This window comes from Lipotes vexillifer, unplaced genomic scaffold (genome assembly GCF_000442215.2).
Source record: "Lipotes vexillifer unplaced genomic scaffold, Lipotes_vexillifer_v1.1 scaffold37, whole genome shotgun sequence".
NCBI classification, from domain to species: domain Eukaryota; kingdom Metazoa; phylum Chordata; class Mammalia; order Artiodactyla; family Lipotidae; genus Lipotes; species Lipotes vexillifer.
This window is the reverse complement of record NW_006791811.1, coordinates 2344745-2361126: the sequence shown is the minus strand read 5'-3', so window position 1 is coordinate 2361126 and position 16382 is coordinate 2344745. Positions and strand designations below refer to the sequence as shown.

The following is a 16382-nucleotide window of genomic DNA, read 5'->3' as shown; positions in this document are numbered from 1 at the left end:
CATTGAAATTAAATGTAATGAAAAGTGATCAGAGTGCTTATTTTTACTTTGTTTTGTGGGAAATTGTGCTGGGAATGTAGGTCTATTGTGCACAAAGGATGTTGGCTTTATGCTGGAACCACCAGGCAGGTTGAGTTGAGGAACAATTAGCTCAGTCAGCAAGCCTTTGAATCTGATTAAGCCAGGAAGTGGTCACTCCCCAAGACAGAGCAGAATGAAGGGAATGAAGGCGGTAGCCCAACACGAGGAATGATTTCTCTCTCTGAGAAAAACTAGTATTAGAATTTATTGTGTCAAATTTATGTCAAGGATTATATCACTACATTTTATTATTATTTCACTGAAAACAAGTATAATCTTGTTTCCAAGTAGATCAACAGTCCACATGTGTCATGGCTACTGTCTCTAAGAAACTTCTGTTTATTGAGGCTTGACATACTCTCATGTTTTGGTAACAAAACATCTTTGAGACCTAGGACCCAAGTCACAGAGGAAAATGCAAGGCTTATACAAGACTGCTGGCCGGATTCTCATTACTCTGGGGGCTCTCAGTGTATTCTCTGGAGTTATTGCTTTCTTCCCAGTCTTTTCCTACAAGCTTTGGTTCACAGGATGGAGTGTCTGGATTGCTTGTCCCATCTGGAATGGAGCTTTGGTAAGAAAATATTTTTATTACATATGTTGAGAAAATAAAGGAAAGAGGGAGGGAAGGAGGGACCAGAATAACATGTCCCTTTAAAGTTTTCCAACAATATGAAGACATCAAAATTCTACAGAAAATCAGATTTTACCTTAGAACATTGATTTCTATTAGTTATCTATTAAATATAAGGTTTTCTTAATATCATTTAATCATATCTACAACATATCAGGTATACTATAGTGAAAATGCTGTTCGAGAAATTCTTCAAAAATTCTTTTATTTTAATCTTCTTTACCTGGACGTTCTGAGAAATCGGAATCTATCTTTCGAAATTTGAATGTAGAAAAAAATATGAACCATGAAAAATAATTTTCAAATGAAGAACAAAGTAAAATAATTTTCAGACAAATGCTTTTATTAGAAACACCGAGGTGTGTTTATGTGACCGAAAGGTTTACAAGCCCCAAATCCTAGTTCTCCCATCTTTTTCTTTGAACACAGCTGCTTCAACTGAAAATAATTAAAGAAGTTGAGTGATGGGCTTTACTAACTTCACTTGTTGCCAAATTTGCATGTGTCAAATACAGGTGGGTACTAAGTAACTGCTCAATGTCTGCCCATTGAATGGTCACCACAGGTGAATGATGACACTGGTACCTCAGCTCCCCGGGTCAAAGAAACCAATACATGTAGTCTTGGGAGTAGGTGGCTGCCATGGAGGCATGATCGAAGAGGGGTTACAAAGGCCCAAACATCCAACAAATCCTTCTCTCGTTGTTTCCTGGGATGCCTGACATTCACTATTGGAGACTAGACAATCTGATTTTGAAGCTTTTTGATCGTATGGAGTTTTCTCTTAAAATGTAGCCACTCTCAGGAGGGGCAATATTTTACGTTTTTAAAAAAATCAAACTTAACAGAGATATCATCTAAAAGCAAGACCCTAGGAAATATAATTTTAATTTACTTAATAAATAAATATGTATTGGTAGCCTACTACATGCTTGAGTTACAATGGAGAATAAAACAAGATCTCGATATTAAAGGAATTTGGTCTAGTGGGGTTTAATTATGGTGTGCAGATGGAGGAAAGCGGGATGGTGGGAGCATGGAACTGAACATGGAAACGATTTGATGGTACTTTTCTTTTTTTTATTTATGTTTTCTTTTACACCACCACCCAAGTCTTGAACTTTTCCTCTTTCCCCCAACAACTACCCCAAACCACACATTCAAGGAAGTGTTTATTAAACATCTACTAGAATGCAGGGATGGCATTTATATAAATGACTACCAAACTTTTTTGTCAGTGACCAAGAGTAAGAAAAATATTTGACATCAGGACCTGGAATGTACATAAATACATCTATATATTTCTCTCAAGGTAAAAAGAGAGATACTGAAATATACATGTAACTAGATTTACATAACATATGTCTCACAAAAGAATACTTAACGTTCTATGTGAAGTGAATTCTGATATTTTCTATTCTAGTTAACTTTGTAAAAATTCTGACTTTACAACTGGCCCAAACTTTAACAAAACCATGGTTATAGCTCAATCCTGTGTCCCTTTCTTATAATTCTTTGCCTATCCCTGCAGGGTCTACCATAATATAGTCAACAGATATTGGTGATCTGATCAGGTTCACAGATTACTGAATATATGCTTATACTACACCAAACATCTGCTTGACCAATCAGACCCAGAGAAATGACATGACAAATCTCTAGCACATAGCTAATTGGTGACTTTTTGATTTCTTTGAGAGCGACAGCATGGGGAAGTAGAGTCAGAGAGTTAGGATTTGGAGAGGTGGGGCCTCTGTTCAAATCCTGACTTTAACATTCTTGGTATGTAGTCAAGAGCAGGGCCCTCATTCAACCAATTCCTCATTGTCTTTACCTGTAGAATGGGGAATTTCACAGGTAAAGAGAGCCCATGTGAAACTGTCTAACCATAAGAGGCTCAAAGAGAATGAACACAATTTGCTCAGAGACTGCATAATAAAAAGCTTTGCCAATTTTAAAGCCCTACACAAATGCTAGTTAATACGATGCCTTTCATTTATGCCCTACTCTCTGTCCAAACCCTTTGTTCCTAATCCCTTGTCACCTGCCTCACTCTCCCATTCTGTTCCCTGACGACCTGCTGAGTTCCCTATCGTGTTACATCCTGACCTCATCTCCAACCATTCTTCCCTTAGCTCTTTTCTTTCCCATCACACTGGCTCCTTGTTTTCAAACATGGCCAGGTATGTTTCTGTCTCAGGGCCTTTGCACTGCCAGTCTCTGCCTGAAGCCTTTTCTCACATACAGCTTGTTCCCTAACTTTCTTCAATTCTTGGATCAAATGTCACTTTCTCACTGATGCCTTCCCTCATTACCCTATTTAAAATTGCAGACCTCCCCTGCAAATGGCATTCTCAATCTCTCATCCCCTACTCTACTTTTCCCCCCATAACACCATCTAATATACAACATAATTGACTGACTTATTATCTGTTTGTTTGTCCTTTTCCCCCAAATGTAGATTGTACAAAGGCAGGATTTTTTTTTTCTTCTGTTTTGTTCATCGGTATATCTCCAGCACTTGAAAGGGAGTAAGTGACATGCTAGGTATTCGTGCTAAATATTGCTTGATACATAATGTCGAATGAGTGGTGAATGCCACGCTCTCCATTCTGACAGTACAGAATTCCTTATACAGTTGAGCTCTAATTAGGTGGCAAAGAATAAAGGTCAAGCTGGTATTTACACTAAAGCAGGAAAAAATCCTCACCAAAAGGAAAGCAATAAGAATGCTCCCTCTTTCAATAATGTCTAAATTTGGAACGACATGATTATTTTCCTAGTGAGTTTGGTAGTGAACCACAGCTCTGTCTGATTAGGGTCAACTTTAAAGGTCTCTGACCCAGCCCACAACCTTCCCTGCCAATCACTTCTCAACTTGCCTGCAAAGTGTATCTTCCTCTGGTAGAAAGATAATATGTACATTTCAAACATACTTCCTTTTGAAAATGACTCCATATCTCTTTTGAGATTGGAAGCGATAGATTTTAGAAGTGACCCATACTTTGTGTTTGTTCGGTGCCTTTCTTTCAAAGCTTTTTCTAAATTCCTCACAAATATTCCTCCTCAGACTCTCCTAGCTCAATTCTTACAGCCACATGATAAGCTGTTTTCCTAGAAATCTGAACCAGGTTATTGAAAGTCATCAGCTGCTAGAAAGTATGTAGCAAGGAGATCATTGAGCCTTAAGGACTGAGCTCTACTTTAATCCTGGAAAACCTGGCCTGTAGATCAAGTTCTGATGAACAGACTGAAGTGCACTGAGTTTAAAAACAGGGCCTAAAGTCTGTAGGTTCCAGGGACTTGGCCAACGGTGAGCAGCAGCGCTGCACCCAGAACCCTGCTTGGAGACAGGAACTTCGGAGAAAGGTAGGCCTGGACTCACCCATGCAAGCTCCAGTTTCCTCGTTCATTAGAGAAGGGACTTGATTGCACCAATGCTCAAGTCTCTTATAGCATCAACAGTCCTGTGATTTCCAAACAGCTGATGGACCATTTTCCACTTAGATATCCTAAGCTTCTTGAAGCTTAACTGGTCCAAAAATGTAATCATCTTACCACCAAAAGCAATTATGCCTTCTCCTGACTTCCCAGTCTTTGAACCCAATTTCAAACCCTGGAGTGACATTTGACTCAATCCTTTCCTCTAAACTAGTGTTTCTCAAACTGAAATGTGCATGTAAATCACCTGGAGATCTTAAAATGCAGGCTCTGATTCAGTGAGTCTAGGGTGAAGCTGAGGTTCTGCATGTCTGACAGGTTCCCAAGGGAGGAGATGCTACTGGTCCTTAGGACAGTGCTTAGGGCAGCAATTCCTAAAACCAGCCCATTTCAGCCCCACTCCCGCCCCACCACATCCAATCCATTGCCAACTTTTATTTTTCCTACGAGGCAAATCCCTATGCATTTTTCCTTCCTTGTTCTCACTATGCAACCCCTGCCCACCTCCTTACCACTTCCTGCCCCACTCAGGTTTTATGCCTTGAAACTTTTAGAACCAACCTGTGGGAATCTATACATTAATGGGTTATAAAATCAACCTGTTGGGTAGCTAGCATTTAACCATATAGAATATGAATAGAATAGAACAGAATAGGATGGGACAGAATGGAATGGAATATAATAGAGAATTCTACAGTGTATCACACATAATAAAGTTATTGTTATTTTGGTTAGATGTAAAAATATTTGTAACTTGGCCGTGTTACAAAATATATTTCTTACTATGGGTAAAGGTTAAAAAAAAAAAAAAGCTTGAAGACCAAGGTCCTATAGAGACCTCTAGGCCAATGCAGCAAGCATGCAATAACAGGCCCATCTTTCTAAACCTCTGCTGTACCGGTCTAACCCCGTCTTCAAAAATCTTTAGTGTTGCTTCATTGTCCAAACCAAGTTCAGACATATTAGCCTGGATTTTGAGGCCCTCCACATCCTGACCTCACGTGGCTTTCAAGCCTGATTTCCTACTCCTCTCTGCCAGGAACCAACCCTCCCACGGGCTGCTACCCTGGCTGCCCGGACTGCCCTTCCCTCTGCATCTCTCACTGATGTCACATCCATCCTTCAAGCCTGCTTTGAGTCATATTTCCCCCACAGTGCCTTCATTCCTTTCACACCTGGACTATAGATTCCGTTGAGAGTTGGAGCCATTATTTGTATAATTATTGCTTGGTGAGCTTGCTTATCTTATTCAGCTTCTCTGTGCCTCATTTTAAAAATAGGAGACGATCTACATCCTAGGGTCATTCATTATGAAGATTAAATGAATTAACACATGTAAAGCATTTGGTAGAGTGCCCAGCATAGAATAAGTGCTCAATAAATGTTAAACATTATTACCATTATTCCATCGGCATAGTGCCTGTCACATCCCTTGTTCCCAGTAGACCCAAAATAGATGTCCGTAAGTGAATAAATTAGCCCATGTTATAATGATTTCTCTAAAAGTTTCTATTTCTGTTGTGAAGCTCTCTGCTTCCTTCAATTCATCTGCTTCTGGGAACTGCATCCTTACTGGGGCCGTTTAAAGATTTAGTGCGAGGGGTCACAATTAGCATGCAGAATGTTAGCAGCAACTTTTGCAAAACCCAAGTAATGTCCTTGGAACTGTCCCCACAGAGCAAGTCCACAGCCTGTCAAGAAGAGCTGAGGGTGGAGAGTGCAGGGCTGGGCCTCCAGCTGCACTCCCACCCTCCCCAGGCATGGCCTCCTTTCCACCCTTCCTCACAACCTGACCGCCCCTCTCTACCCAACTCTTCACCTCTCAGACCCTCCCACATTTCCTTTACCCACTTGACTTCTCTTCCCTCAGATCTCTTCCTTTTTTAAAAAATTTTTTGGCTGCATGGCACAGCATGTGGGATCTTAGTTCCCCGACCAGGGATCAAACCCATGGCCCCTGCACTGGAAGCGCAGAGCCTTAACCATTGGACCACCAGACAAGTCCCAAATCTCTTCCTTTTTTATTCTATTCCCCTTCCCTGTCTAAAAATAAATTTTTTAAAACAATGAAAAGAAGAAAAAGGAAAGCCTGTGACTCTTGGGGGAATACCCGCACTCCATCTCCCACGCACGGCCGGGCACCAGGAAAGATGGGTGTGCTTGGCTCCTTAGCCACAGTCCTCAGGGTGGATTTAACAAGTTACTGAACGGCATGCATACACCAGCTTCCCCCATGAAAGATCTTTTTCAAAGTTTTGTGTAAACAAAGCAAAATTGAAGCTGGCAGCTACAACAGAAATAACAGGCAACTGCAATTCTGCAGGATTTTTCAACTTTTGAAAGGAAAGACACAGTTTGTGCCAAACTAGTTAAGGCAACCTGGACTCTAAGCATCTGATAATGTCAGCTATCTACTTGGACTTCAACCAGCAGAGACGTCTCCTTTGCTTTTTATCTCGTTTGCTTTAGTGTTTCTCTCACACAGAGGAGTGACGTGTCAATTGAGCGCTTTGCCTCTGAAAGCAGAGACTAGCCCCAGGCTTAGCATCAGTGCTACAGTTGCTGTTAATAATTCTCCTGTTTTGTTGTACTGTTTATGCTGGCTCAACCTCCATAGGGTCCCTTGGAAACTCTCCTCTTGCAGAATCAAGCCAACCTCTTTTGATTGCAGATGGTTCTGTTTTTATCCATGGGAGTTTTATGGTATGGCGATGCCAAAGTCTGGAATGTCAGGCTTAGCTACATGAGTTTTGTGTGAGTGTACATGTGCGTGCTTTTTTCCCCTCGCTCTCAGATTCTCTAAATCCAATATTCAAAATAGAATATGCCAGGAAAATGAAAAGCTAATTCTCAAAACAATAAATATGCCAGACCTGGAGCTACAAAAAGCAACATCCCACAAAACCATATTGGTAAAAGCTCCGATTTTTTTCCCCTGTTGATACTATACATACAGTCATGTTTATTTCTCTGTCAAAACCCTAAATTGTAACTCTTTTAAACCTGTCCTCATTCTATATCTTACTTCAGGCACATCTCTTCCTGGTTTTCTCTCCCAACCTCAAAACATTCCTTGACCAGGAACAAATGATTTATGGGGTTGGGAATAAGCAATTTCCAGACTCTGGTTACATAGGTCTCCATCAGACCCGGTGCCGAAGCGAAGATGAGCCCAGAATTTTTTTCTCATTATCTATTGCTCAGTTCTGGTGACACCATTCCCTCCTTTGTGGAACTATTTTCATTCTGCATTTGGGGGCTTTTTCTTCAACGAGACTATGAAGAACTCTCTTTTGAAAAGCTGGACACCACTGCCCCCAGAACAATAAATGCCCCATCATGCATTCATTCTAATGATAATCTTTGTTATTTGAGAGACAGGGATCACCGGCAGGCTGAGGCCGCAGAATCTCAAAAAAAGCAAAGAGTAAAAGATATACCGCTGCCGGGAGGGTTTGAAGGTGGGTGCGGTTCTGTGACACGTTTCCTTTTCAGTTCCTCCCATTTGTAAATTTAGCAATTTGGAAAAAGATGAACAATAGACAATTAATCAAAATAAAACATACGGCAAGGGTTTTAAAGCCAAGCTTTCGTTGCAATGACATCTTAACAGTAGTAAAGGTTATAATTGTGCAACACAGAAAATCAAAAAAACAGTAGTAAAGGTTATAATTGTGCAACACAGAAAATCAAAAAAATGAGCTTGTGTGAATCATGTCTCTGTGACACTGATGGCTTCTTTTCCTCATTGTGACACTGATGGCTTCTTTTCCTCATTGTCATCACGGATGAGGAGTTGATCAGAGCCATAAATCCATTTAGCCATTTGCTATTCCTTCTGGTTTATGATAAAGTTGTCAAACCGTGAAGCAAACTGAACTCTTTCCAGAGGTACCTTCTCTCACGGGATGTTGTTTTTCCATTTTCCTTTCACAGGCCATCATGACTGGTACACTCCTACTGTTGGCTCACAAAGAGTGGACCCAGAGACACCTGGTAAATGTATAGACATCGAGTAGGTTGGCAGAGAAAGCTTGAAGGTCAAATCTCTACTAGTTCAGGATGGAACACAGAGAATGATTTCTGATTATAATTAAATCCTATCTAATAGATGCCTTACTATGATGGATTTCAGTCATAAACGATGTTTTAAATGCATAATTTTTATCTGATACCTGCTCCAAACATTTTCTACCAGTTCCTGTGATTATTGTATTTAAGTAGTGTAGTTTGGGAAGGACAGGATCAGTGTTAGTCTTCCTGAATTTCATTCTGAAAAAGTGCATCTATAGGATCCTCTGTTTTTAATCATGTATTTTCAAGTCTCAATTCCTCAATTTGGTATCTCCTTCCAATCTCCCTGTTACCTCTTCCCCTAAAAAAGGATGAAAAGGGGCTTCCCTGGTGGCGCAGTGGTTGAGAGTTCGCCTGCCGATACAGGGGACACAGGTTCGTGCCCCGGTCCGGGAACATCCCACATGCTGCGGAGCGGCTGGGCCGCTGAGCCATGGCCGCTGTGCCATGGCCGCTGAGCCTGCGCATCCAGAGGCTGTGCTCCGCAACGGAGAGGCCACAACAGTGAGAGGCCCGCGTACCACGAAAAAAAAAAAGAAAAAAAAAAAGGATGAAAAGTCTGTGACTGTGATATCTTGCATTTCAACAGTATAGAGCCAAGTAAATCCCAAGATACAGAAAGACTACCTTGATTTGATTATAGCTCCTCTTCCCATGGCTACAGCAGGGCTTCTCAAACTTTAATATATGTGTGAATCACCTGCGGATCTGGTTAAAATGAAGATTTTGATTCAGTAGATCTGAGTGAGGCCTGAGATTCTACATCTCTAATAAGTTCCCAGGGGATATTTAGTGCTCCTGGACCATAGACCACACTCTGAATAACAAGGTCCTAGGGTAAGGCAGGGATTCTGTTCACTCATCTTTGTTTTCCCACCCGGACTGGTTCTCAACACATGATAGGAGGTAAGTAAATAAATGTGTTGAGTGGAGTTGATTTCATTTTTGCTCCAGTGGGTTGATACGTTATTCTCCCATAGTGAAAGTTCAAGAGGAAGGCAAAAGGGCCTAAAGAGACGGTTGTAACCCATTTCTCCTTCATTTCCCAGTAGGAAAGATTAATAGCCAGCATCTCTTCCTTTCCACATATTGCTAAGAAGCTTCTGAAAAATCTAGTTCCCAAAGTAACAATTTGTTTCTACTTTATTTTCAGTGGGAAGCTAGTTTCACCTTTGTGATTCTGAGCATCCTGGGATGTCCACTTCATTTTACTGTAGCCTTGGCATCTGCTCTCCTTGGCCCGTATTGCTTCTACTCGTTTTGGGGGATTGCAGGGACCAATTACCTTGGTTATGCAGTTGCCTTTCCTTTTCCATATGCAAAATTTCCATCACTTTGTGTAGACCCACCACACTATGAAGAGTACCACCTGACACTTCAAGTCTTAGACCTGTGCCTGAGCTTTGCCATGCTCTGTGTGTCCCTGACAGCATTCATCACACTTTCTGCAAGACTTCTCCGGAATGGACATATAAATGTAAGTTTCCAGAAAGGGGGAGCCAGTTCCTGTTCCATCCTAAATGCTAAAGTGGAAAGTTTGGTATATTAATACTTAATCTGTCTCTCTTTTTTACCCCTGTATCTTGTATAACCAAAATTCTCCCCCTCTTTCTACTTCAACTCCAGCTAAGAGGCTGATATATAATACATCAACATCAGATTTAGCTTTCTAACGTTTTCCGAAAGGGCTGATAATAATTTTAATATGATAATAATAGAATTATGAACTGAATATTTAGTATGTGTCGGTGTTCTTCCCATTTCACAGATAGTAAACAGAGGCTAAAGAGTTTGTATAACTTGCCCAAGGTCACACAGCTTAATGACTAGTAGGACCAGATTCAGAACCCAGAGCTGTTTCTCTTCATCAGGCCAGATTTGTCCTGGGCTCCCTCATCGCCCTCCTTGCATCCTCTGCTCCTCTGCCAGACCATTAAGATGCAAGGCTCTGGCCTCCAGGAAGGTTAGAGCGGGGTCACTGGGAAAACAGCACAAGTGATTTCTGATTCCAAATTCCTACAGTTGATACTGGGTCCCTCCTCTGTGGGTTGAACAACCTCCCTCTGAAAAGAGGTATTTCTCACTGCAAACTCTTATACTGGCTTTATGATTCAAGTTAGGATTATATCAGGGTCAAGTGAATTTGGGTTATGTTAGCCAATTTTTTTCCAGTTTCATCCTATCAGCACCAACCAGTAAAGCTGGAAGACAAGAATTTGACACTCTCAATGCTTTTTGTGGTCAGTCTTGTCCTCTTCAACTTCTCCATAAATCTGCAAAGGAAATCCTGTACATTCTTAGGAACGGAGTTGATTTTACAAGGAACTTGCCGAGGAACAAGGCAAGCAGACCAAAATCACCGCCCCCACTGTACTGCCAGGGCACGTAGAAGTTTAGTATTTGAGAATTCTCCCTTGTGGCAAATGTCCTAACTTTCTAGACTATTTACTAAGGAACATATGCATAGGAGAACCACACATTAACAGTTGACAGTCATAACCCCTTAGCATGCATAGCTAATCAGACATCTGGCTGTCATTTTAAGCATGACCCTCACAACACTGAGGTTTAATGTAGGGTGGAGAATAGGGAGAAAAGAATGAAAAAAATATACGCCGAGCTTGGTAAGCCAACAGCTCCTTACCATGGAAACCCAACAGTGAGACCACCTAAAGTGCCTGGAGAGAGAGAAAATTAATTGAAAGCAGAGCAAAGTTCTGTGACTTCAGGGCTTTGCCTTTGCCCATCTTGCTCAGAACAGTTTCTTGCTGTGTGGTTTCTGAGCTACGTGTGGGACCCAATGCAACTACAACACGTTCCTCAAAGGGAATCCATGACATGAGAAGCGCCCAGGGTTTTTGTGAAACTCGATTTCACAAAATGGACCTTCCAGGTCCATTCCCACTATGTCAGAAATTCTGGGGTTGGAGGCAGGGAACATGCGTTTTTAACACATGCCCCCAAGAGATCCTGATGAAAATTCTCTTCCTAGCACACAATGCACTAAGTATCAATTCTGGACAGAATCTCAGTTTTCCCATTTGCATAAAATGCAGCACTAGTTTGGGTGGGAGTTCTAGATCAATTTAATAAGCACGTCTTTGGTGAACATTCTTGGATGACTTGACACCACTTAATCCATAGGGGTGGCAGATCACGTTTCGTTAGCGAGGATGAGTGGCTGACATAATGGGATATGATGTCCTGTATTAATAAATATACCACTGTTGCGCCAAGACCAAAAGGAGCTCATGAAGCCTGAACAAACCTTTGTTACCATGCAGAAATCTCAGCTACATTAGGCACAATTTCTAGCAGTGAAATAAATGCATTGTTTATCAAAATTCTAGAAAACACATAACTTTCCTAGAAAAAAAGGTGGATCGTTTGCTGGGGTACAGAATTCTACATAGTGATTCTGCTTTTAATGAACCTCTGTGTAGTTATGTTGTTAGATTCCCTACAGTGCTGAAAGGGATAAGTAATATTTTTTAATTTTTATTTAAAACTATTAATAAACACTGTGAAATATGCTGCTGATTCACACTTTTTTCATATAAACAGAACACTGACAATATTTTTAAAACCTGCCCACTTTTAAGTGTCTGCCTGAAAAGTAAAATTCTTTTATGTAAATATAGTACATAGCAGGAAACTCAAGAGCTATGAAAATTTGTAAAAAAGAAAAAAGTGATGGTTTGAAGGAGGATTTGGGTAAAATTGCGGCTGTACTGTAAAACAAAATCAATTTTTTCAGATCTATGTGTAACAGTCAATATTATGATGAAAAATATTCCCTCGTAAGGGTTTGTTCGTGCAAGTTTAAAAACATGTTTTCAAAAATGAATCAAGCACCCCTTTAGGAACCACCACGTTCATTATTTCTTCCTTCCTGTGCCTTTTTAGTTTAGTAGAATTGAAGTCATCTTGTGTCCCAGTCAGCTCAAGCTGCTATTAAAAAATGCTGTAGATTGGGTGGCTCAACCAACACATATTTATTTCTCACAGTTCCAGAGACTGGAAGTCCAAGATCAAAGTGCCAGCATGGTTGGTTTTTGGTGAGGCCTATCTTCCTGGCTTGTGGATGGCTGCCTGCTCACTGTGTGCTCTCAAGGTCTTTCCTGGGCTTGCTCCTAGAGAGAGGAGCAATCTCTCTGTCTCCTATATTTTACAGACACTAATCTCATCATGGGGACCCCACACTTATGACCTCATCTAAACTTAATTACCTCCCAAATGACTTACTTCCAATTCCCATCACAGTGGGGATTGGGATTTCAACATATGGATTTAGGAGGGGACATAAACAGTTGATTGCATCTTACTGAAGGTAACACAGTGACAGTGTATGAGCATGCAGTCAACTGGTACCCAACTAAAACCAGAGGTCTAATGCTTGAAAGAGGCATGAAGGGTTTGATGATTTTGACAAACACTCACAAAAGCATGGTGTGAGTGCTACAGACTGAATGTTTGTGTCACCCCCAAAATCTACACTGAAGCACTAACCCCCACTGTGATGGTGGTAATTAGACTTGGATGAGGTCATGAGGGCAGAGCTCCCGTGATGGGGTTAGTGCCCTTATAAGAAAATGAAGAGACCAGCGTGCTCTGTCTCTCTCCACCGTGATAGTATACAGCAAGAAGGGGACCGTTTACAAACTAGGAAGTGGGCTCCCACCAGACACTGAATCTTCTGACACCTTGATCTTGGACTTCCAGCCTCCAGAACTGTGAGAAATGTCTGTTGTTTAAGCCATCCAGTCTACGGTAGTGTGCTATAGCAGCCCAGGCTGACTAAGACAGTGAGTCCTTCCAAATTTCAAGGGCCTCATGGGAAGGGGTGGAGCCGGGAGAGGACTAAGAGACCCCTGTTTGTGTGGTTCCATGCAACACACTGAAGTGACCCTGTGGGCTTAGGACTCAGTGCAGAGGGCAAATGAGCACCACACAGAATTAAGTTGAAAAACTAAAATGCATAACAACCGTAGCTGAAATTGTCTACATTCTTGGTCCAGTAAGTAATAAAGTGATGAGAAAGGAAAGAATTGGGACGCCAGACGCACTGCAGCTGTCCCCTGCAGCTACTCTGCCCCTCCTCCATGGAATGGAATGGCTTCGTTTGTTTTCCTTTCATTATTCATTGTTATGTTTGGGGTTGGTTTTTTTTAATGAAAGGGGGAAAGAAAATATTTTCTCCTTCTCATGTGATACAATGGTTTTATTTTTTTTTTCAATGAACTGAGAAATATTTGCCATAAAAGATGTAGGTAAACCCTCTAAATGCAGTTTAAAACATGGGGACAGATTATTTATCAGTGGAGGACAAACAAAAGGCAAATTAACAGCAATATACTGGTTCCAAATCTTTCAGCAGACATACTCTGCAACATTAGCAATAGAAATGTGTTTTGAAAGAAATTCTTCCATGACTCTTATCCTAAAATTCTGAGGTCCCACATTGGGCTATAGCAAGGTGTTTCTGGTGCTTCTGGGAAATAATCCCCTCGGGTAGATCCAGTAAAACTCAACCAGTACCGTGCAACAGTAAGAATACACTGTATTTCTTCCTCACAAATTCTATTATGTGGTCACCTCAAAGTGGTCAGTCTAAAAATCAGAATCTAGAAAAATAATTGCAATTCCGGGCATTACTATTCCTTCTATCTCATAATTTTCTCTGGAATAATAATAATAGTGACATAAAACTGGGTGATAGGGCTTCCCTGGTGGCGCAGTGGTTGAGAGTCCACCTGCCGATGCAGCGGACGAGGGTTCGTGCCCGGGTCCGGGAAGATCCCACATGCCGCTGAGCGGCTGGGCCCGTGAGCCATGGCCGCTGAGCCTGCGCGTCCGGAGCCTGTGCTCCGCAACGGGAGAGGCCACAACAGTGAGAGGCCGGCGTACCGCAAAAAAAAAAAAAAAAAAAAAAAGAAAAAGACAAATATGAGATCACTTATATGTGGGATCTAAACAATAATACAAATGAATCTATACACAAAACAGAGACAGACTCACAGACATAGAAAACAAACTTATGGTTACCTAAGAGGAAAGGTGAGGGAGGGGTAAATTAGGAGTATGGGATTACTAGATACAAACTACTACACATAAAATAGATAAGCAACAAAGATTTACTGTCTAACACAGGGAACAATATTGCATATCTTGTAATAACCTAGAATGGAAAATAATCTGAAAATATATATATACATATAACTGAATCACTTTTCTGTACACCTAAAACTGACACAATATTGTAAGTCAACTACACTTCCATTTAAAAAATTAAGAAAAAATAAAACAAAAAACTTAGCATTATATAATTGAATAAGTAAGAAGCTTATGACTCCACTTTATTTTATTTGCAAAAAGATGGTTCTTAAATTTTATTTATTCTCTTATATCATATAATTAACTTAGAGTCCTGGATGAAACAGAAAGCTCCTCGTTAAAGCAATAGAATTACTAGGTTCTAGACAGTAATTAGTACCTATTGGACAAGAGGAGTATCTTCTGTTCACCAGAAATGACTTCTCTCTTGTCGCATATCAAGAATTATGAACCTAAAGCCCTAAATATAATATTCATTATTTATCCTTGCTCCTCAACATTTATTGAGCATGTACTAAGAGCCAGATATCATGCTAAAGTACAGAAAAATGAGCAAAACACATTCTGGCGCCCCATTGACTTATAAGGACTGAGGGGAAATGAGACTTGGGCCAGGAGGATCAAGAGCCCAGATGAGGAATAACAAGACCTGAGTTAGGTAGTGATAGTGGGCATGAGAAGAGGTGGTACATTTGAGAGATATTTAGGAAGTAGAATCAATGGACTTCATAACAGGTAGCATGTGGGACGAAGGAGGAGTCCAGGAAGATGCAAAGGGGTTCTGGACCATGAGAGACAAGACAGAGTGATTGGATTTAATGTGTGAGTCCCACTCTTGTCACTTAGGGTAAATATTCAGTTTTACATCTCATCATTAAAAGAAAATTATTGTAAGAACTTAATAGAAGAAATCAGAGGACTTCTACCTGGGATTCTAGCCAATGAGGTACTAAAATTTGCCATTGGACACTCCATCAAGTTGTTTGCATACCAAAAATCAATTATGCCTTGCTTTGAGTTTATAAAAAGCCTAGTGCAGAAGGGCATGGGCTATAAGACAGTTTCAATCTAGGCTGAATTAATTTAACAATGTATCTCTTCTTTTCTTTTACTGAATCTCCCATGGCAAAGATTGGCCATGAATGACCTATAGATAGCCAAGCCCAATGGTCTCTTTTCAATCCACATCTTCCTTGACTGCTTTCTTCATGAAATTATCTCCCTTGACTTCCACGCACCATTCTCTTTGGTTCTCTTCCTTCTCCATGGCTTTTCCTCCTCAGTCTCCTCCGAAAGGCCCTCTGCTCTGCTCACCACTTAAAGACTGGTACCCTCACTTACCACTTTGGGGCTGGCGCCTCACACATCCACATCTGTAGCCCAGTCCCCTATCCTGCTCTAATGAGCTCTACATCTGACTGTTTTCTAGACACTTGTTTGGTGTCCCTCAGATACATCAAACTCCAGGTGTTCATCGTGGAGTGCATCATCTCTCTTTGTCCTCAACACCTGCTCCTCTTTCTGTATCTGCAGCTCAGTTGCCAACACTCATGATACTCAGGACGAACCTGAGACCTGGAGTCATCCTTGACTCCTTACACCTGAGTCCATCACCGTATCCTGACAACTGTACCTCTCAAGTATTTCTCTAACGTGTCCTCCGTTCTCTGTACCAACGGTGACAACCCTGGTTTGGCTCCCATATTCTCTCACTCAGACTGCTTTGCTTCCAGTCTGTCTTTCTTAAAAAGTATCCTCCACACAGGCTCTAGAAGGAGCTCTCAGGTTCAAATTCGTGCTTATCATTCCCCTGCTTTAAATCCTTCTGCAGCTCCCCTTCACTCTCAGGATACAGCCAAGCTCCTTTGCATGACATCATGTGTACTCAGCTCCTCTCTGAGCACGTGAGTTCCTCAAGGACAGGGACTGTCTAAGGTGAGCAAGAAAGGTGGGACTGGGAGTGTGAGAATCAAAAGAGGAAAAGAGAAGCAGGTTGCGATACCAGATGTCATTTTTACGTCTTCCTAGCCAGCTAAAA

The 16382-nt window shown here is 41.1% G+C and overlaps 1 protein-coding gene across 1 annotated transcript in view; it reads left to right on the top strand.

Moving 5' to 3' along the window:
* The first annotated feature begins 496 nt into the window (after positions 1–496).
* The window catches only part of TMEM212 (transmembrane protein 212), a 164407-nt gene continuing 148521 nt past the window's right edge, over positions 497–16382 (top strand). Inside the window, exons 1-3 of the mRNA XM_007464738.1 lie at positions 497–655; positions 8093–8152; positions 9384–9707. Of these exons, the coding sequence (XP_007464800.1) occupies positions 497–655; positions 8093–8152; positions 9384–9707 (543 nt within the window). The remainder of the gene's footprint in view (positions 656–8092; positions 8153–9383; positions 9708–16382) is intronic.